Source organism: Triplophysa rosa, linkage group LG4 (assembly GCF_024868665.1).
Source record: "Triplophysa rosa linkage group LG4, Trosa_1v2, whole genome shotgun sequence".
Classification (NCBI taxonomy): domain Eukaryota; kingdom Metazoa; phylum Chordata; class Actinopteri; order Cypriniformes; family Nemacheilidae; genus Triplophysa; species Triplophysa rosa.
Genome location: NC_079893.1, coordinates 30,861,776 through 30,884,366, shown reverse-complemented (window position 1 = coordinate 30,884,366; position 22,591 = coordinate 30,861,776). Strand labels below are relative to the sequence as shown.

At 40.7% G+C, this 22,591-nt stretch overlaps 2 protein-coding genes across 2 annotated transcripts; one reads left to right on the top strand and one right to left on the bottom strand.

Annotated features, from left to right (window-relative positions):
* Positions 1-974: 974 nt before the first annotated feature.
* On the bottom strand, positions 975-17,490 carry mycbpap (mycbp associated protein). The gene is made up of 18 exons (XM_057331970.1): positions 17,384-17,490; positions 16,319-16,397; positions 15,191-15,318; positions 14,930-15,092; positions 14,729-14,835; positions 14,409-14,568; positions 13,082-13,176; positions 12,486-12,636; positions 11,409-11,512; positions 8,630-8,736; positions 8,443-8,551; positions 7,899-8,333; positions 5,375-5,521; positions 4,213-4,314; positions 3,750-3,889; positions 3,479-3,597; positions 3,237-3,358; positions 975-2,098 (listed from the first exon to the last, which is right to left on the bottom strand). Exons 1-18 carry the CDS (start codon positions 17,414-17,416, stop codon positions 1,973-1,975), a joined length of 2,427 nt encoding a protein of 808 aa, XP_057187953.1. The 5' UTR covers positions 17,417-17,490; the 3' UTR covers positions 975-1,972.
* On the top strand, positions 17,446-19,550 carry rasd2b (RASD family member 2b). The gene is made up of 2 exons (XM_057332043.1): positions 17,446-18,067; positions 18,417-19,550. The coding sequence occupies exons 1-2, from the start codon at positions 17,446-17,448 to the stop codon at positions 18,944-18,946; spliced, it is 1,152 nt and encodes a 383-aa protein (XP_057188026.1). The 3' UTR covers positions 18,947-19,550.
* Positions 19,551-22,591: the final 3,041 nt, after the last annotated feature.

Sequence of the window (22,591 nt, the reverse complement as noted above, 5' to 3'; positions counted from 1 at the left end):
AGAGAGAGGGAGAGAGAGAGAGAGAGAGAGAGAGAGGGAGAGGGAGAGGGAGAGAGAGAGCGGAGAGAGAGAAGGAAGATGAGAGAGAGAGAGAGGAGAGAGCGGGCAGGAAGGCGAGAGCGGAGAGGGAGAGGAGAGGAGAGGGAGAGAGAAGAGAGAGAAGAGGACGAGGGAGATGGGAGAGGAGAGGGAGAGGGAGAGTCGCGTCAATAGAGCCGAGAGGGAGAGGTAGAGGAGAGGGAGGGGAGAGAGTGAGAGGAGAAGGGAGAGGAGAAGGGAGTAGGGAGAGCGATGAGGGAGAGGAGAGCACGGAGAGGGAGAGAGAGAGAGAGAGAGAAGAGAGAGACCTAGAGAAGAGGAGGAGCGCGAGAGGGAGAGGGAAGAGAGAGAAGAGAGAGAGAGAGAGGAGAGAGAGAGAGAGAGAGAGAGAGAGAGAGGGAGAGGGAGAGGAGAGAGGGAGAGGGAGAGGAGAGAGAGAGAGAGAAAGACGAGAGAGAGAGAGAGAGGAGGAGAGCCCGTCTAGGCGGGTGGATGCTGCACGCGCATCTCAGCATTTAACTGCATCATGGCTGGATTAGTCCCGCAAACACAGAGGCTAAAAATATTACAGTGCACTATTTCAGTCCTGAGTTGAATAGTTGATTAGGTCATGTTACATAATATTATGATTCTGACTTGAACAATTGTGTAATACACAGACACATGTATGAAAGCAAAATTTATTTAAAGGCATTGTATACGATATAAAACCAGACAAGAATGTGACGATTCTCTCAAATGTTTTGTAAGAGTTGTTTGAGTTTGTTTGCATCATTCTAGTAATCACACAGAGAGAGTCCATCATTGTCTTCATCAGAGCAGACACCTGAAACACAACACACACACACACACACACACACACACACACACACACACACACACACACACACACACACACACACACACACACACACTTCATGACTAATGATGACTGAATTTCACACAGTTTCACTCTGAATCATGATTCAACAAGTGAATGTGTAATCGTCTGTAAATGTCTCATTACGTGTGTGTTACAATCAGCTGTGATCAGTGTTGGGTAAGTTACTCTGAAAAAGTTATTAATTACTAGTCGCTAATTACATATTCAATAGTGTAATTAGATTACTGTACAAATTACTCTCTCCAAAAAGTATTTAATTACTTATTACTCATTTCTTTCTACATCCTATATCGACCTTGATTAGTTAAGCGATTCAAAGATAGACATGAAACGGCTCTTTTAATTCATTCAAATAAATAATATAAACTACATAAAGAACTCTTATTAACTGACCAAAGTATTACAAATGTGAGAATTACACATTAAAGTATTCATTTTAAAGTCAGACTTTGAATTTCGATGTCAATTGCACACACATATATGAAGTATAATTACATCAGAAGTAACTGTAATTAAATTACAGAAAAAATAAGAGTAATCCCTTACTTTCCTTTTTCAAGGGGAAAGTAATTAAATTACAGTAACTAATTACACCCAACACTGGCTGTGATATCGTCACTATAGTCTGTTATAATAACAATTACTCCATATTAACACAGTTATTTCTGCTTGTTTCAACAGTAACCTATCAAACCATTGTGTTCACTTTCACTTATAATATGTAACTGATTGCTTTTTAACAGTTTTAATGCAACTTAATTCTTTATTTAATGTCAGTTTGTATACAGTATAATGGTGTATATGCGGTAGTCATATGTCTATGTGTGAGTTGTATATGTGGATTATAAGGACACAACTGTGTATAATAATGTGTACAACACATATCTGTGTCCTCATAAATCAAATGTCTTATAAAAACATGCTAAATCGTGCATTTAATTAAAAATTGTCATCGGGTTTCTGTGAGAGTTTAGGGGTGGGCTTGGGGGATAGAAAATGTAATTCCTTATAGACCCTATAAAGCACACACAGTATGTGTGTGTATGTAATTCATGCCTGTGTGTGTAGCAGTTGTCTGTACAGCTCCTGTGTGTGTGCGTCAACAGCAAAGCGTAATTCTCTCTCTCCTGTATCCGTTTTCTCCTCTGGCGAGTTCATCGGCACGTTCCCACGTTCCTAAACCACACAGACACAGAGAATAAAACGAGCGTGTGCATGTTTGCACATATTTTGTATGCAGTAGCTGTGAATGCGAGACAGAGAGAGAGATCAATGCACATACACACTCTTTACTTTTATTACATTCTCATGTTTCTGCCTGAAATCTACATTTGATATAGATATTTTATTTCCATATTTCATTTGTTTACTTACATATACTTTATTTTATATGTCATTCTATTATCCCTTACTCAGCAACTTAGTTTAATTTGACTCTAATGTTTGTACTTATTGTATGTCTTTTGTTATATGTTCAATGCTTTGGCAATATTGTAAGAACACGCAATCATGCCAATAAAGTACCTCGAAATTGAGAGAGAGACAGACAGGCCGGTTGTTACATCGCGTGAAAACGCGCACCTGTTCTGACACTGAGAGCGGTTGCCGTGACGCCCACGCTCGTGATTCAGCAAGGGCCAGTTTGTAGTGAGCTGCCTATCTAGGAGGCACTTCAGGCATCGCACATATGTCGGGACGCTCTCAAACAGAAGGACATTCTGAACTCTACTGATGTTTTTGACTAAATTTAACTATTAATATACATTTCAGGAACACCAAAAAAGCGAAAAAAGGTGTCACTGTTTTTGGAATTGACCTTATAAACTTATATTATAAGGCATATTATATTATAAGGCTTATATTATACTTTAGGGCAGTCGTTGCCTAATGGTTAGAGAGTCGGACTCGTGACCAGAAGGTTGCTGGTTCGATTCCCAGGGCCGGCGGTTAACGACTGAGGTGCCCTTGAGCAAGGCACCCTACCCCTACTTGCTCCCCGGGCGCTGCAGTGATAGCTGCCCACTGCTCTGGGTGTACGTGTGTTCACGACTTGCTGTGCGTGTGTTCACTACTCTCTGGATGGGTTAAATGCAGAGGTCACATTTCGGGTATGGGTCACCATATCTGACTAATAGGTCACTTCACTTCACTTTCACTTCACTTCACTTCATATAGAAGTTGTCTATGTAGTGAGAGAAACAGAACAGGACACTAATACCTCGCGTATAAAGTCAGTTTTACCGGAGCTGTCGTGTCGTGTTGTGTCTGCTGCCCCCTGCTGTTCAACACCAGTCACCGCACGTCACACACACACCTCCATCACTGCTGCTCGAGTTCCTCCTCTCCTCCCCTCCGTGTCTTTGGCTCCTCTCTTCACGTCTTTCAGCGCTGCTCCTCCTCTCCTCTGCTCCGCCTCCTCATTCTTCGTCTTCTCCACTACAGATCACCGTCAGAATTGTGTGAAAACTTATGGTCCCTAAATATACTGCCTAGGTAGTGCACTCACTGGGTTTGTGCTCGTGTCATATTCTTTCGTGTATTTGTGTGTGTGCTCACAGGTGTTGCGCTCTTGTGTTGCGTCACTCCAAACGTTGTGTTCAGGAAGTCCAAGTGAATCTCTCAACTTCCCGGACTCGATGACCAAACCGTCCACCAGCTCTCTCCACAACTGCAGACTACACACACACGCACACTATTTACTTAATTTGTTTAATGAGGACAAATGTTTGGACAGTTTTGGCTAACTTCTGGGTAACATTTGTCGCACACAATCATCATACGGTCATATCCTCATCAATCTGAGTGTGTGTGTGCGTGTGTGTGTCACCTGATGTTGTGTAGAGTTAAAGGAGTCGCGTGTGTCTGCGGTCGCTGTAACTGTGACACCAGTGAGTTACATTGATTCAGACATGTCTCTCTGCTCAGCCTGTCTGTCTGCTCATCTGTCTCAGGGAGGGACAGCGCCATCTGGTGGACAACACAAATGACACTTTACAGATTTTTGTATTCGAGTAATCAATCTTTTACGAAATAAAAACTCATTGTTCAGAACTCTACTAGAAACGTTTATTTTAGTCCAGTTATGATAATAGCTGATGAAATCTCACAATCCCACAGAACATGTCCAGATCATATTTATTTTATTTTAAGAATTAAAGAAGTCATGAATAAATATAAGGTCTATTGTTGGGTGATTCTGTCATGTATTTTGACCAACACATGTGCATGACGGATTCATCTTGATCATCACAGCAAAAAAAATATATATAAATATTGTCAGTGTGTTGCACCTGTGCGAAGGTGTTTAAAGACAGATCCCACACCGGTCCTGACCTCTTGACCTGCTCCCATAACCTCTGCAGCGCCTCCACGGGCTCACGGTGGTACTGCAACTGCCAAACACATTTCCGCAAAAGAAAAACGTAGATAAAAGTATAATTCGTGTTAAAAACATCTAGGAAACACAAAGTGTGATTTGGAAGAACAACATGTTTCGGGCTTATTCTGTTGGCGAGGATGGTCTGTCAGTTCCAGGGTTTAATACCGCTGTACTCTGCCGGGTACACGAGGGACCCGACACATGCTGAGCTGTTCCCTGAGACCCACACACATATCCTGGCCTAAATTACACGACTCAACGCAATTATCCACTTAATACAGACAATTAGGCCTACTGCTGTGTGTGTGAATAAATCATACAGATGGCAAAATACATCAAAATGACAAAAAACAAGAGGATAAAATGAGTGAAACACAGTTAGTGCGTTCAACATGAATTTGGAGGTGATGACATCAATCACAAATGATAAAACTTCACAAAACAGACGTAACATTTCAAATATAACATGCGACTCTTCACACACAGTTAACTGGAGTAAAGACTGATGGTTATTGTAAGGTTGTTTCTCTGCAAACTTGACTTCATGTTCCAGCAAACAGCAGAAAGTGGAACAGAAGGAATTCTGTTTCTTAATAACCTCAGAACTGTCATTATGCTTTTAAAATAAAGTCTAATCTTTTGAACAAATACATTCTGTGTGGCTTTTTTATGATCTTATAATATTCATATTCTGTCTTACTTAAAGGAACAGTTTATAATGCTTTTAAATGATTTATGCTTGCTATTTGCTATTTGTTTTGGACAAAAGCCCTTTACTTCTTTTTTGTATTGTGTGCAATTCAATGCAGTTGTTGGATTGAACTGATGTATAGTCACAGGTTCATTATGTACAACAGCTTTAAACGAGGCTCGTCCAATCAGATTGCAGAGGCGTTCCTCTTTGGTTTATTTATCGTGTTCTCGTTGTATGACAGTTCAGTATCAGCGCAGTGTGTGGAAATCTGTGTGTGATTCAGCACAATATTACTGCAAACCTGTAAGTGAGTCAGGATGTGAGTGAGAGGAGTTTGTGTAAGGTGGTGCTGTGGGGTTGTGTTACGCTGATGACGTACATTAGGGTTGTGTGTGAGGAACTGCTCCTCTTCGGTGATGTAGAGGTCAACCGGTGAGCTCGGCCTTTCTGGAGTACAAACCCCACTGAGCACCTCCTTCATGATCCATCTACACAAGCACACGGCCTCTTTCTGCTGGAGATCCCTCTACACACACACAATTTCATTAAAAACATACACAAACATCCAGACACAATATACACAACACACACACGCACACACAATATAACAAACACAAATACAAACACGCAAACATCATAAACATAAGACACACACAATCACATTATATGCATTTATGCAAACACACACACACACACACGCACGCACACACACACACAATTTCATTAAAAACATACACAAACATCCAGACACAATATACACAACACACACACGCACGCACAATATAACAAACACAAATACAAACACGCAAACATCATAAACATAAGACACACACAATCACATTATATGCATTTATGCAAACACACACACACGCACGCACACACACACACAATTTCATTAAAAACAAACACAAACATCCAGACACAATATACACAACACACACACGCACGCACAATATAACAAACACAAATACAAACATGCAAACATCATAAACATAAGACACACACAATCACATTATGTGCATTTATGCAAACACACACACACATGCACGCACACGCACGCACGCACACACACACACACACACACACACGCACACGCACGCACCCACACACACACACACACCACTACACAAACAACACACCAACCACACACAATGCAAACATTATTAAAAAATCACAAACATCAGCCATTCAAACAAGCAAATATCAAACACAACCAAAACGCAAAAATTTCAGTAAAATAAAGACACACACAAAAAACACTCACAATTAATATGCTTTATCAAACACACTCCGCGCACACACAGCCCGCAGCACACACACACACATCGCACCCAACCACACAAACACCCCTCCAACATCACACAACACACACAATTTCATTAAAAACATACACAAACATCCAGACACAATATATCACAACACACACACGCACGCAACAATATAACAAACACAAATACAAACACGCAAACATAACATCAAACATAAGACACACACAAAATATAATCACATTATACACACACTCATCACACACCCTCTATCACAACACAACACACACGCACAGCACACACACCTACACAAATTACACCACTTTTTAAAAACAATACACAAACATCCAGCACAATATATACAACACACACACTGCACCACATATAACAAACACAATACAAGACATGCAATCATAAACATAGAACACACACAAATACATTCATGCATTTATGCAAACACACACAAATGCACGCACACGCACGCACGCACACACACACACACACACACAAACACACACACACACACACGACACACACACACCACACACACACACACACACACCAAACACACACACAACACACACACCAAACACACACACACACACACACACACACACACACACACACACACACAAACACACACACACACACACCACACACACACACACACACACACCCTCATCACAAACATACAAACAGACACACACACACCATCATCACAAACATACACACACACACACATACACACACAATTTCATTAAAACATACACAAACATCCAGACACAATATATACAACACACACACACACACATACACACACGCACACACACACACACACAAACACAAACACAAACACACACACTCATCACAAACATACACACAGACACACACAATTTCATTAAAAACATACACAAACATCCAGACACAATATATACAACACACACACACGCAAAATATAACAAACACAAATACAAACACGCAAACATAACATCATAAACATAAGACACACACAAAAAAATATTATAATCACATTATAACACACACACACTCATCACAAACACACACCCTCATCACACACACAAACACACACAATCATCACACACACACCCTCATCACAAACATATACACAGACACGCACTTTTGTTAAAAACATATACACAAACATGCACACACAATATATACAACACACACACTCACAATATAACAAACACACAAGCATTATAAACATAGACACACACAAACAAATACATTCACATTATATGCAAACAGGCACACATGCACACACAATCACAAACATATACACAGACACGCAAGCACATACACAACCTCATCACAAACATATACACACACATACACTCAAAATATCATCTGAAACGCATACAAAAATATCTGCAAACATACACAAGTTTCATCATAAACGTATAAACGTATACACGAAGACACACGCACACACACACACACACACGATATCATCATAAACTTACACCCAGACAAAGTCCACAAAGACTTTTCCAATCACAAAAGCATAACGTACGCATCATAAACATGATCACAAACATATAAAATGCAAATAAATATTTAATACCACCAGTAACATGTTTTAATAGATGTACTTCTACTGTAAGTACACACACACACCTCCAGTGCTGCTCTCTGGTGGGCGGTTTTGTCCTGGTCTATAGCCACGCCCCTCAGTGTGACCTGCAGTGAAGCTCCGCCCATCAGCACAGGGTGTGTGTTGAGTTGCCAAACTTCAGTCATGATGCCCGCAGACGTGCTCTTAAAGACGACTGTGATGTGTTTGGTGCTGGCCGGTAATATCACAGCTGAGAAACACACGATCACACACATCACGTGTGTGTGTTTGTGTAAGGCTAAAACTGTGTGTGTGTGTGTGTGTGTACCTTGGGTGTTGTTGAAGTAGAAGTGTTGCGTGTGTGTGTGTGGTTGTGTCACTCTCTCCCAGCTGTAGTAAATCACAGTACTGCCTTCATTCTTTAACTCCAGATGAGAGCTCACGCTCTCTCCTGTTACGATCTCAAACATCATCCTCGCTGAGATACCCCGCTGCTCCTGCACACACACACAACATTATATTCCAGCAATATCATGATGTATATACAGTGTAATCGTGATAGAAAATGACTCATGCGGTGATATAAGAGAGCATCTCTCTCTGTACCTGGTGGGAGGACGTGGTGCCGGTCCAGCGAGCCAGTTCTCCACAAAACCTCAGAGCAGGAACCAGCTCGACATCCACGATGACGTCATCATACAGCGCCAGAGGATCTCTGGAGAGATGAAGAGAACATCACCATCACATAACATCAAACAGCCACAGCAGAATTCAAGATATTATCAAGCCCTACTCGGTTTCTATCTGCTCCATTTCACTCCGCTGTTCTTCATTGCTTCCCTCAGATGAAGTGAAGGTGAAGGGCAGACCAGAACCAAGCACCTCCAGCCCATCCATGTCCTGAAACAACCCACAGAAAAGAAAAACCACACAAGCAGCATGTCTCCATTGTTTCTCACAGACACTACACGAGTCCCATCGTAGACAAAGCGTTTCATCTAGAACAGTCTCAAACTAAGCTCAGAAGAAAGTCTGTGAATCTCAACATTAACTCAAGTGTTTCTCATCAAATCCTCACAGTGAAAGTGAGAGCCAATGACTCCATAGTCACCGAATTCTTTCCTAGATCAGAACATACTTGAAACAAACTGTTTCAGTCCATTAAGAGATTTTCAATAAACGAGCTGATGGATGATGTGTGATGTTTGTTTTAGAGAGAGTGAAGCACATCTGCAGGTGAACTGGGATCGCTTCAGAGGAGCCAATGGAAAAGTACAGTGAGTCCCACAAGAACAAACACACACAAACATAGCCAAAGAAACCAGAAATAGCAGCATACTATATTTAAACATTTTTTTCTTATACATCATGATTTCCATGTATTTCTCAGCGCAGTTGTGTTGGTGGAAACACAGAGTGTATCTGTTCTCTGTCTAAAGCCCAATTTATGGTTCTGCGTAGGACCTACGCCGTAACCTACTCAGAGCCGCGTACCCTGTTGCGTACCCTACGCCGTAGCCTGACGCGCACCTCTCCAAAAATGTAACAACACGTCAACTCAACGCGGACCCTACGGTTTGGCAGCATCGTACTTCCTTCTACGCATTTCTGGCATCTTCTTCTCTGGCGTCTTCTTCCGGCAAGTTCAGAGTCCACAAAAGAACAACATGGCGAGCATAGACATCGACCAAGTACTGAGTGTCTGATTGAAGAGGTTCGGAAATACACGCATCTGTATGACTCCTCTTCGGCGGACTATAAAGACTGTCAGATGGCGGCGAACTCTTGGAGAGAGATTTCCTCTAACGTCGGTTTGGAAGAGTGTCAGCAAAAGACATGAAGAACTTCAGTGCAAACTTTTAGTGCAAACACTAGCATACACACAAAACATCGGCGAAGAAGAGCAAACCCGTGAAAACACAAAGAGCCAACTAGCGTTTTGGCGGTGTAATTGCAGTACGACGCATACTCTCAACGCAGAACCATAAATGTTCACGACGGCGTCGTCTACGTACGTAGGTTACGGCATCGGTCCTACGCACGAGTATAAGTTAAGCTTTAGTTTATGAAAGTGTCCTCATTGATGACACATCAGGACCATCTGTGAGTCTGTGCTGCAGCATATGATGAACGACACGCATCTGAAACACAGATCATCCATCACACAAGCCACACAAATCACCAACGACATACAACACAAGAACTAAATCAAACACAGCAACATAACAGAAAAGAAACACAACAGAAGAAAACCAACACAACAACACAATACAATACAGAAGAAAACCCAACACACAATACAACACAACCCAACAACAGAAGAAAACCAACACAACAACACGATACAGAAGAAAAACCAACACACAATACAACACAAGAACACAACAACAGAAGAAAACCAACACAACAACACGATACAGAAGAAAAACCAACACACAATACAACACAACCCAACAACAGAAGAGAACACAGTATGTATGTGTGTGTGTGCATGTGTATAGTATGTGTGTGTGGGGGGGGTGTTCATGTGCTAATGTATGATGTTTAGTGTTAATGTGCTGATAATGACTGCTGGTAATGCACAGATCTGCTCTCTGCTCCGCTGGTACATCATGTTCTGTTGAGTTACTTACACAACCACAAGCATCATTTTAAACACACACGCATACACGCGCACACATGTTGGGTTTCCATGTTTTATGGGGACATTCCATAGACGCAATGGTTTTTATACTGTACAAACTGTATATCATATTCCCTACCCCTAACCCATCCCCTAAACCCAACAATCACACACAACTGTCTGCTCTTTTAGATTTTCACAAAAGTTAATTCTGTATGATTTATAAGCTTGTTTCCTCATGGGGACAAAAAAATGTCCCCACAAGGACAAGGGTTTTGGATATTGCCATCTTTGTGGGGACATTTTGTTTACCCTTCCCACACATACACACGCACACACACACACACACATCTGATATATGCAAACAGTGAATGGTCTTTGTTCTATTGTGCTTGTGAATAAGATGTCAAATAATAATTGTGCACAGGACAGAAAACAGATCACATGCCGAGTCTCGTGACAGTAGGACGAGTGACTCTGATGTACATTGGGTGTGTGTATTAAGATGTGTCTGAATGGCACAAAATGAGGCCAAAATATCTCACTGCATGTGAGAAACTCGTGTTGAATCCACAGCGTTCTGTATCTTTCAGCTCTAAAACAATCTGACATGCACGTTTTCCATGCTTTCTGACAAAACGTACAACTCAAAAAGCGCAGCCACGTGAAACACTTTCTTGTCTAGGCTCATTCTTGACTTTGTTTGTATTTTAATGATAAATAAAGAGTTGAAGATATCAGGAAATGTCATAAAAAAGTTTGAAAATCTATAAAACCTTCAATATCTTCACACAATATGTGTGTGTGTGTGTGTGTGTGTGTGTGTGTGCGTGTGTGTGTGTGTGTGTGTGTGTGTGTGTGTGTGTGTGTGTGTGTGTGTGTGTGTGTGTGTGTGTGTGTGTGTGTGTGTGTGTGTGTGTGTGTGTGTGTGTGTGTGTGTGTGTGTTACCGGAGGACTGAAGTCTCTCAGAACGTCCCTGAGCTCAAGGCGACGCTGTTGCAGGTACACACTCCGATCCCATCCACTGCTTACTGCATCACACAACACGTTACCTACACACAATACACGCACATCAACACAAATGCATGGTGAAAATTACTCTCATTTATACGCTACACCAACTGAATTGCTAAACACAGATAAATGCAGGCAATTCTATTTCCTTACATCTGAGCAGATTATCTTCTCATCTAGTGAATCAACAACAGTCTGATACCTCCTGCAGTCAGATTTACTTTTACAAGAGGATGTCTCTGCTGCTTTCACAGACAGATATGATGATGTTCAAAATAAATATTATTATTCAGACGGACAGACCGTTGCCATAGATACAGAACATGTGGAACAACAAAGTCTGAGAAACCAATTTCGTCACAAAGTGACAAAAAAACAAAAGTGTGTATTTGACAACGTGTTACACTGTGTATATCATATCATATCATACGTATCATTGTATGACTTTACTATTATTTAAAATGTAAAAAATGGTTGTGATAAAGAACACAAACATTAACATTTGTAGTGTTTTGTTTTTTATTCTGTGAGTTAAAGGTGGATTCGTTTTTGTTTATCAGTAGGGCTGTCAAACGATTAATCGCAATTAATTGCATCCAGAATAAAAGTTTGTGTTTACGTAATATATGTATTTATAAACACAAACACATATTTAGTCAACATTTCCATGTGTTTATTTATATTTACCAATCATCATGTTTATTAATTGTTATATTTTTCTTAAATATATGCATGTATGTGTATGTTTTTATAAATACAAAATGAATATGAACAGTTTATGTAAACACAAACTTTTATTCTGGATGCGATTAATCGTTTGACATCCCTATTTATCACCTTTCATAAGATAAAGTTATTTATGAAAAGGTCTCTTTATAATGATTTTTATTCTGTGATTGTCAATAAGAAATTGTGTGCAATACATAACAGTGACTGCAAAGTATGTATTTTTTTTGTACTGTATAAGAGGGGTATAGTTGCAGATCTGGCAACCGTGAAGGCGATCTGTACCTGACTCCAGAAGTGTCGTGGTTGGCTGTCCGATGCGAGTGACGGGTGGAGGGTTTCCTCTCTCCGTCTCACTACGGGTTGCCGTTATCCCACTCAGCTCATCTCCAAAATGCTGCGGAATGTTCCAGAACTCACAGCCTACATGTCGACCCTGACCGAGACATTACAGTCAAAATCATATAGCGTCTTTAATAAACAGATGATTGAGCACAAGCAGCGAGATACACTTGGATGATCTATGGAGTATATTTAGAGATGATACTGCTGAGGTCGACAGCGAGGAGTTTGAGGTGATCAACACAATCCTGAATACTGAAAGACTGAGGCCTGTACTTTATAGAGGCACTTCACATGAAACCCAATAGAATCTTCAGGTTAAAGTGTTTCAGCAGTTCACATTTATTCATTTCTCAAACGCTTTTATTCCACGTGACTCGCAGTGCATTTGCTTCATATATTTTGTGTCATGATTAAATACAAATCCTCCAAAACTTGTTACTACGCTTGTACTACTACCTCACACGTTTCTACGCTGTAAAATGAAAAATGTGATGGACGGATGTGAAGAGAGAGAGAGAGAGAGATGTTGGTCTCACATGTAGTCTGTTGATGAGATCTCTTTGTTCCTGAATGCGTCTGAATCTGCTGGACTGATTCATCAACAGATGTCCCATTGGCTTCTGCAGTAATCCTACAACACACACACACAATATTGTGCACGGCTCATTATTTCATGCCACCGATGTGCCTCATTGTGTTTACCAAATCAATTTCAGATGAAGATTCTGCTTTAGATGAGATGAATATCATCATGATGGACATAATCCGGTTACAAAACACAGCTTCTGAAGCGAGGCTTTTATGTACTGACAAAGTGTACAGTGTACATAAAGGCACGGTATACGAGCCGGTCGCTGATATGGTCTTGTCAGGAGGGGGCTGTAATCCCCACTGACTCATCTGGTTAACAACACTTCACCATATAAGGAGATTTAACCAACCAGAGGAGAGCAGATACAGATAAAAAGAGCAGATATAAAAAGACCGCTCGTGGTATGTACTGGTGGGTAGACGGGTATCATCTTGCACGGTCGGGGTATAGAGGAAACACGTGCATCGGAATCAACCCGAAGCGTTTGTACACACATAAAACTGATAGCATAACCGACTTAAGGTGCTCTAGCTAAACAATAAAGAATTTCTGATCAATGAAATCACTGTAAAAATTGCTGCCTTCAATTTAATTTAAGTTGGTATCAAGTGATTTTAACTTTTAATTTTTGACCAGTGGTAAAATAAACTGAAATTGCTTATTTTTAACTATTTATTTTTTTACTTTTTTTTGTGATTTTAAGTAATAAGAATTTAAAATAGTAATATAAAATGACTTTAAAGTTCATTTAAATATGCCAATTTTAATTGTACTTGAATTCAATTTTTTTCTATTTATTCTAAGTTTGTACGCTACAGATTCACATTGAAGTCCTTTTAATTCTAATGGATTTTCTTTGGTCGTCAATGTTTTATCTCTTGTCTCCTAAATTTAGACAATTTATAAACAATAAAAAACATCATGCTGTGTTCACACCAAACACGAACAATCCCGTTCCTCGCTCTTACTCGCGGGAAAAGTTCTTTATTTTCACGTGAGTGACTTGAAACACATTACACGACGGGGAGCGTCTTCACTCGTCCGGACCCGTCAAACAGTAGGTGACAATGAACTCTTCGAATTTCTCACTCGAGTTGAAATTTTTCAACTTGCGCGTCAAACGCGCCACCTGATTTGTGTCATTCGCATCGCCCGCCGCAAGTTCGCGTATGTAATTTACTCGCGCAAATCGCTTGATTGGCGTTTGGTGTGAACACAGCGTACGTTCTCAGTTATAGTTCTCGCATTTGGCAGGGAAAGATAATGCTCACGTGAAATAAAGTTTTGCTGTCTGCGTCGCTCAGTCATGTGGCGGTACCAGTGCTGGAGGGCGTGGCTACGTTGTGTATCATCTTCGGATTGGTCGTCATTTCTCTCACGCCCCACCAGTAGAGGTGTGACTCTCTGTGTGTCTGGGATTCTCTGTAACAGCTTAGGAAGAGTGTTTCAAAACTATAAATACCTTATAAAACATAGAAATGACTCATTATTTATTACATTCTAGCTTGCACTTGTTTTAAGTGACCTGTTGTTTTCAAAATGATCTGAAATGTCTGAAAATAATTCAAATTTAGTTAGTCCCTGCGCTCACCTCTGTGTCACCTCTGAGTGCCATCTCTCTCTTAAAATCCTCCAGGCTTCCCAGAATGCTGTGCGGCAGCACCATCCCCCGTGCGTCAAACCGCGGCCCACCAGGACCTTTAAACATTTCACGAGGAATCGCGGTGGGTTTATTTGAAACTGTAGAATATCAATTACGCCGAACATCCTTCATGGGTCACATGCATGTTACCTGTGTAGTTGAGCGGCTGTGAAGAAGCGTCAGGTGGGAGAGGTCTCGCCACGGTGACCCTAACCTTCCTGCCGACCTTGTCTGGAGGGCGTGTCTTACGGACATACACCCGGGTCATTGATTTGGGCTTCTGGGGGTCTGCAGGGGGTTTAGAGACTCGCAGCTGAAGAGATAAACCAATGATGACCGATAATACTGGGGCATGCAGTACTAGAAACGCTCATGATGACTAACACAGAGACAAGCACACACAACACACACCTTCTCCAGATCCTGTGATGTGATGGTCAGATTTAGGATGTCTTGGTCATTGAGAATGCCGCTCTGATTCTGTTCACCCACAGTTGAGGAGGACTCTTCGATCTCTCCCAAAGGCTTCTTATCTGACACTGAAGAGTAGAGGATACGACACGGTCAAACAATAGATATTAATAATGAAATATTATAGACCGTTTCATCGGCGCTGACTCCCAGTTAACTTAGTGTTTGACGAGTGTCTAATAATATAACTATTTATATTTAATTTAATTTATATTATGTTAACATTCATTTATATTATTATTTTATTGTATAATAGATGTATTAAAGTGTACAAAATTGAAAAACACCGGCCGTGCCAAAGTAAACACCAGCAAGCAGAGAGACCAAACACAAACATTGATGGTAAATAACTGATATCTGATCATACAACAGTGATTTTTAGCTGTGGAATAAAGATTAATGGAATACAGTTAGGTGTTATGTGTGTGTTTTATGCAAAAAATATTCAACTATTTTGCACTAATAAACTCCACACTGACTCCCGTACACACATTCTGAGCTGCTATGCTGTTATACAAGTCTGCACATCCTCTGGTTCTGGAGAGGCATTGCCGTTGCCACGGCAACAATACAATAACTTTTTTACCCTATTCAAACACACACACATGTAGGTCCCTGTCTGTCTATAACCGCAGCGGCTCTCTCTAGTTCCTGCGAGTCAGAACGTCCTGTATCATCTGACATCGATCTCAGCATTCAGGGGACACCTGCTCCCCAAACACAACAGATAAAACACCAGAAACACCTCTCTCTCTCTCTCTGAGAGCTCTCAAAGCATCTCCGGGCATTGTTGAAATGTTTTTTTTTTTCATGTCAGGGTCACTTTTTCTACATACAATGATCACAAAACATCTAATCACTGTAAATTGTCTGAATCAATTTCATGGCCTTGTGCAACACTGTTTAAAGTGACATAATCTGTCATAAAATTAAATAAGTAATTCAAATCCAGATCAAGAAGTCAATGTTGAATCATGTGAAGCTAAATGTTGTAGATGTTATACAAACTAGGCTGCGTTAGGTTTAAGAATAGCATTCATATAGGCTTATTAAATCATATATTCTTACCTGGCGGTGATCGGGTCTTCCTTCCACTTTTGGATTTGTTCAACCAGGATTTGGCAACATTCGCCATGATGACGGGAACCTTTTCAAAGTTCAAATAAAACTTTTGTTAAGACATATTTTATTTTCGTACAGGTAGTCAGAGAAACTAGCTAAAGTGGCCTAAAAAGTCGTTAGAAGTAAAGCATTTACGGTTACGAGCTGCTAGCCTTATTTACAGCGCTTCCGCGTGCTGGCGCGCTGTCATGGCAACGGACGCACGCGCAGGTTCCTGTTACAGCGCGAGAAGGCAAAACAAAGATGTTAAGGATGAATGATTTTACATTAATTTGATTTTTACATTAATGATTTTACAAACATCACACATCTTGGCAATTAGTGCAAAAATAAATACAAACATTAAATCAATATAAAAATATAAACATTAAGATATCTTCCCTCACGAACATTTACCGTGGGGGTTTGATGCTAATGGACATAAATCTGCCCAAATGTTTAATAAACCATGGTTAACTTAATAAATGCTTTAATCTCATATTATATTGTTTAATGTTCTAATGATTTTTCTTGTTGTTTTAGGAAAATGCACATTTAAAAACTGTTTAAAATAAACTGCTATAATTTACACTAACACTAGGCCATATATTTGAAGAGTTTATTTGCAAAAACCGATAACTCCGTTTTTTTTTTAGATAAAAAACATGTTTTTTAATGTGCATTCCAATTATCAATCAAACTGCAATTGAGATTATTTGAGTAGCCTAATAATAGCTGAACAAATACGCGCTAACTAACACAATAAAACCATAAAAAATCATGATTTTTGAGTTATCTGCAAATGAACTCCTCATTTATTTATTAACTATTACAATTGACCTTATTGAAACTAGGTAAACGTGCATTATTGCCGATTTGGAAAGCAATTATTGCGGGTTCTGCTCTATTTCATCGTGCACTAACCTGCAGGGGAAACGTTTTGTTCTCTGCGGCCGCGCACCTATCAATCACACTGATGACGTGTATGCGCGCATATATAAGTCGGAGGCTGGCCGAGACTGGCATACTCACCAAGAGAGCTCGATTCGAGGTGGATGTAACCATTTCATATTCAACATATCAATCAGCCCTCCATGTCTCCCGTCATGGAGCTGGATCAGAGCGTTACCGCTGCTTTAGTTTCTCAAAACGCCCTGCAGGTGATCCAGCACACGAGCTGCGAGCTCGCCGGTGCCAGCTCGCCCGGCGTCCTCCTAGCGTGCAAAAACGCAACGCAAAGACTCGGCGCTACCGGTTTAAAACTCAGCACCTTTTCCAAAGCAGGCATGGGCGTCCTGAAACTGGCCACGACGCAGCTGAAGCACCAAGAGAAGAAAGCGAGGGTGGTGCGGGCGTCCAGTATGGGCAAGCCGCATCTGTCCAGCGACAACAGCCAGTGCAAAAAATCTCCACTGGACCAGTTGACCGCGCTAGTTATGCACGGACACGCGCGTCTCCAGCAGTTGGGGAAAGATCAGTACGGAACCAAACCACAGAACTGCAGGCGCATCGTGGTGCTTGGCGCGCCGCGGGTCGGAAAGACGTCCATCCTGCGCCGGTTTCTACGCGAGGATTTTGAGGAGAGATACGAGCCCACGTGCGAGGATTTCCACAGGAAGCTGTACCACATACGCGGGGAAACGTATCAAATAGACATCCTGGACGCGTCCGGGGAAAGAAGCTTCCCTGCGAAAAGAAGACTGTCCATTCTAACCGGTGCGTAAAGCATATGTGCAATCGAATTTATTCCTCTTAAATCATCAAATCAAAAGTTAGAAATACTGAAAACAAAATAAAGGTTCACGTAATATTCTGTAACCATATTTTTCTTGGAGGACGCATACTTAAAAATAAAGGTTCCCAAAAGGTTATTTGTCTATTCACAGTTTTTTTATTTGGTTTAAAAAACAAAAGAATATGTTTTAAGAACCTTTGAATAAAGAGTTTTATGAGAAAAATAATGGTTTGCCTTTTAGCACCTATACTTTTTTTTTTTTAAGAACTCATGTTGGTATATATTTTGGTTACGTTTGAGCTAATCTTCTCTCCTCCTCTGCCTTTCCAGGTGATATATTTCTGCTCGTCTTCAGTCTGGATGACCGCAGCTCGTTTGAAGAAGTGCGCGCTCTGCACGAGGAGATTCTATCCGCCAAAATGGCCTTGCACCGAACCAAACATAAACTCTGTGTGCCCACCGTGATCTGCGCGAATAAGGTGGACTTGCCCTCCGAACAGCACGCGGTGTTGCGCACGGAAGTGCTGCGCGCTTTTGGAAACGGCTGCGCGCTGTTCGAGACCTCAGCCAAGGACAGTGTGAATCTGGAGCAGGTGTTTGAGGGGCTGGCGAGGCGCGGTGGACTCCCTCTGGAGACTGGACCCTCGCAGCACCATAAAGTGTCCATCAAGTCGTATCAGGCGCTGCGGGCGGCGCGCCAGGCGGACAAGGGATGCAAAGGCGCGGTGTGCGACGCTCCGTGCGGTGCGCTATATCCACTGGCGCGGAGACCGAGTTTTGGCACCGACTTGCGGCTGGTTCTGGGTCCCGACGGCAATAGGAAGCAAAGCAAAGCACTGGACAAATGTCAGATTCAGTGAAACGAAAAGACTGAGAGACTAGAAACAAACAGCATGATAGCAACAAACAGCATGATAGCATGTTCACACTTTGATTTTTTTTTAAACAAACATCCAACTATAGTGACATTTAGTATAGTAGAAGCTATATTTAATTTGCAATGACTTTTTTTCGAGTTTTGTCGAGTACATTTTGCATTACTCTCTGACAGCCTTTAGTTCAAATGAAATATGGCATCTAATCTCACAATGGTCAAATGCGAATGACAAAAAAATGGTGCGTTGAATGGCTGTGAGCATTTCAATGATTTTTAATAAAAAATAGTTTTATACAACAGTATGACTTACAGATCAATCTGAGGAATTTGTGAAAAGCTGTACTGAGAGATAGACAGAGGTCTGTCACGATTCATTCATGAAAATATTGAAATTATTAAAGCGTATGTGGGTGTTTGGATGACACTGACTCCTCTGTAGAGTTGCATAACACTCTTCAGATGCTGCCTGCATACAGGATGTGCTGTGTGAAGCAGCGGTAGCCTTCAAAACCTGCCAGAGGCTTTTTTTTCAAAGTAGTGACTTAATAAGTGAGTTTGTGCTTCTCTTGGGAGCTAAACCCATAACCTTTGCAACCCATGACATCAGAATTCTCATTAATAAGAGTTTAAGTAGTTTAAAGTGAATGAATAAACAATTACGCCTATAATATATAGTATCATACAGTACACAATAAGACATTAATATCTACATTTAATTTATTGCTATTTTTTATTTTAACATACATTAGTATATATTAAAGGGAAACTTCACCCCAAAATGAAAATTCTGTCATCATTTACTCACCTTCGAGCTGTTCCAAATCTGTATAAATGTCTTTGTTCTGATGAACACAAAGAAAGATATTTTGAAGAATGCGTAAGAATAACCAGACAGATTTTATGGTTTACTACCATAGTATAAATACTTTATAATTTTTTTGTTCTATTGAACACAGAAGAAGACATTTTGAATAATGTAGGACAGCAAACAGTACTGGGGCACTTTTGACTGTGTTTTTTCTATTATTGTAGTAAATGGGGAGAGAGAGCGAGAGAGAGAGAGAGACAGAGAGAGAGAGAGAGAGAGAGAGAGAGAGAGAGAGAGAGAGAGAGAGAGAGAGAGAGAGAGAGAGAGAGAGAGAGAGAGACAGAGAGAGAGAGAGAGAGAGAGAGAGAGAGAGAGAGAGAGAGAGAGAGAGAGAGAGAGAGAGAGAGAGAGAGAGAAGAGAGAGAAGAGAGAGAAGAGAGAGAGAGAGAGAGAGAGAGAGAGAGAGAGAGAGCTCTCTTTGTTTGGGCCACGCTTAATGTGCGTGCGTGTGAGTTGGGTTATTTGTTTGAGTGCTGGTTGACATTTATGCCGTTGAATACGATGAAAAGCGATCATAATTACACCTATTCACACGTGTGGATACATATATTCATCCCGACACAGAAATGAAACATTTAGATACACAAAAGCACTAATGATAAAACACGGACCCATAATGATGATCACCCTTAATTTGTGTTTGTGTTCCCACTTTCTGAACTGCACCCTGATGTTTTTGTAGAATCTACACCCTGTCAACCATTTAAATAAATACCCATTAAATACCAGCTAGATTTGTCAAAACGTAAAGTAACTGTAGCCATGAAAATTAACTGAATGCTTCGTGCAAAATTTAAAAACACTTTTAATATATAATTGTGTAATGCCTAATAACACACATTAAGGTCTGTAATCCATGCATACAGAAAATGTGCACAACACACGCACGCACGCACACACACACACACACACACACACACACTGCAGAAAGAGTAGACCTGGTATATGGCTGTTAAAAGGCTGTCGATCGTGTGGAATAGACTGGGTTTGTACCGTGCGCAGCACATCTAATGTTTAGTAATTACTGTCTGATCTCGACGCTCATTAAAACATTGAGTGCATCTGCTGTGCCGGCGTAATGCAGGAGGAAACATCACGACATTGACAGGGAACAAAACAAACCAGAGATCTCTCTACAGATCAAACACTGTGAAAATGTACCTCCACACCTGCACGCTGATCTGTTCCTCTACAGTTACAGTACAGCGATATACGTATGGATAGCATAACTCTCAGTGCAATTTCTTCAAAGATTAAAACCTAACGCTTGTTGTATTGCGAACAAACAAACACATTCACTTCATGAAAACTAACTGCACTGGAGTGGCTTATACTGGAGCGTGCACAGAATACAAAGTCTGCATACAACGTTTGTCTTGGTGGTTGCTAGGGCATTGCTACATGGTTGCTAGGGTGTTCGCCAGGCCACTGTTAGCTGTTTATCGGGATTAATCGTGTTTAACAGCCCTAGAATAAACGTAACAGTATCATCTATTCGAGCGGATGCATGCCATATAGACGGTTTCAAAGTAACAACATAAACAAACGTTACTGCGCATGTGCGCATTCGTGGACTGCCATTAACTTCCAGTACACATTCACAAACAATAGAGTGCCTGTTTATTTCTGATAACAAACAAAAGAAACCGAGAAGAACCGCTACTTGGCTAAACCTGTCTCTCCAATATTTTGATTTTAGACTGCGATACCAAGCTCATGATGTCAGTGTACCATACGGTTTGATGCGACCCAACTACAGGACCCATTCAACTAATTGTTTATTTAATACGATTATTATACAATAAAATAAAAGTATGAGTAAATATTAAGAAAAATAAAATAAAATACGACACTAGCCAAACACAGACCGGAAGTTAACGCTCATTGGATGAAACGGTTTATAGACATTATCGGGATTAGAGTTTTAGTCATTACAATTTGAATTTAGGTAGAAACATGTTCGTTCAAAATTCTAAACACAATTATGATAACAGCATCAGACAGAAACCACAGGCAGTGAAAACAGCCTCTTTAGTGAACTTGAGTTGAGTGACAGTGGTGTGTTTTAATGTGTACCACCATTCTATATGGCGATGCTGCGTTGACATGGCAACGCAACTTCTGCAGTGTTCTTGCATGGCACACGTGTCGAAGAGCGGCGTCCTTCACGAGCTTCACAGAACTCGACCTGAAGTGTCTAATCGCATTTTTCACCGTTCATTCGTGGTTCTATGTAGGAGAGGAAACACTGAACTCGTTACACAATAAAGAGGAGCAGAGCTGTAACCTTGAGCACCACGCAGAGAGAGAAACAAACTCTTTTAACTCCTTCCAAGAACTAACCACCTACACAAGCACTCAAAACACCTCAGCAACCACCCATAACACCTTGCGCGATAACATGGACGAACACTCTATTCAATAATAAACCAACCTGGGTTCACCTGTGCAAAGGTCAGTAATATTTACACCTGTTCGACAAATAACACCTTCATCTCTGTGTGTAGATTTGTTGTGTGGTCACCCGATACAAACAACCCCACAAAAAACGAGGATGACAATTAAACTAAATAAATATGAAAATAATAAATACAAATATAACTCAAATATATAATTAAAAACAATCGATTTGATTATAATATCATATTTAAAAATAGCGTTTGAAGAAGCTCCACAAATTTTTATTTCATTTGATATAGGCTATGAAATCTATTAGGATTTTACTGTAATGACTGAAGTAACTATGATATGGTAGCATTG

Excerpts from the sequence above, each read along its gene's own strand:
- rasd2b (XM_057332043.1), top strand. The coding sequence starts at position 17,446 with ATGTCTCCCGTCATGGAGCTGGATCAGAGCGTTACCGCTGCTTTAGTT. Across the intron at positions 18,068-18,416 it reads AAGACTGTCCATTCTAACCG|GTGATATATTTCTGCTCGTC; the intron begins GTGCGTAAAGCA and ends CTGCCTTTCCAG.
- mycbpap (XM_057331970.1), bottom strand. The coding sequence starts at position 17,416 with ATGGTTACATCCACCTCGAATCGAGCTCTCTTG. Across the intron at positions 15,319-16,318 it reads GAAGACCCGATCACCGCCAG|TGTCAGATAAGAAGCCTTTG; the intron begins GTAAGAATATAT and ends TCTACTCTTCAG. Across the intron at positions 14,836-14,929 it reads ACAGCCGCTCAACTACACAG|GTCCTGGTGGGCCGCGGTTT; the intron begins GTAACATGCATG and ends AAATGTTTAAAG.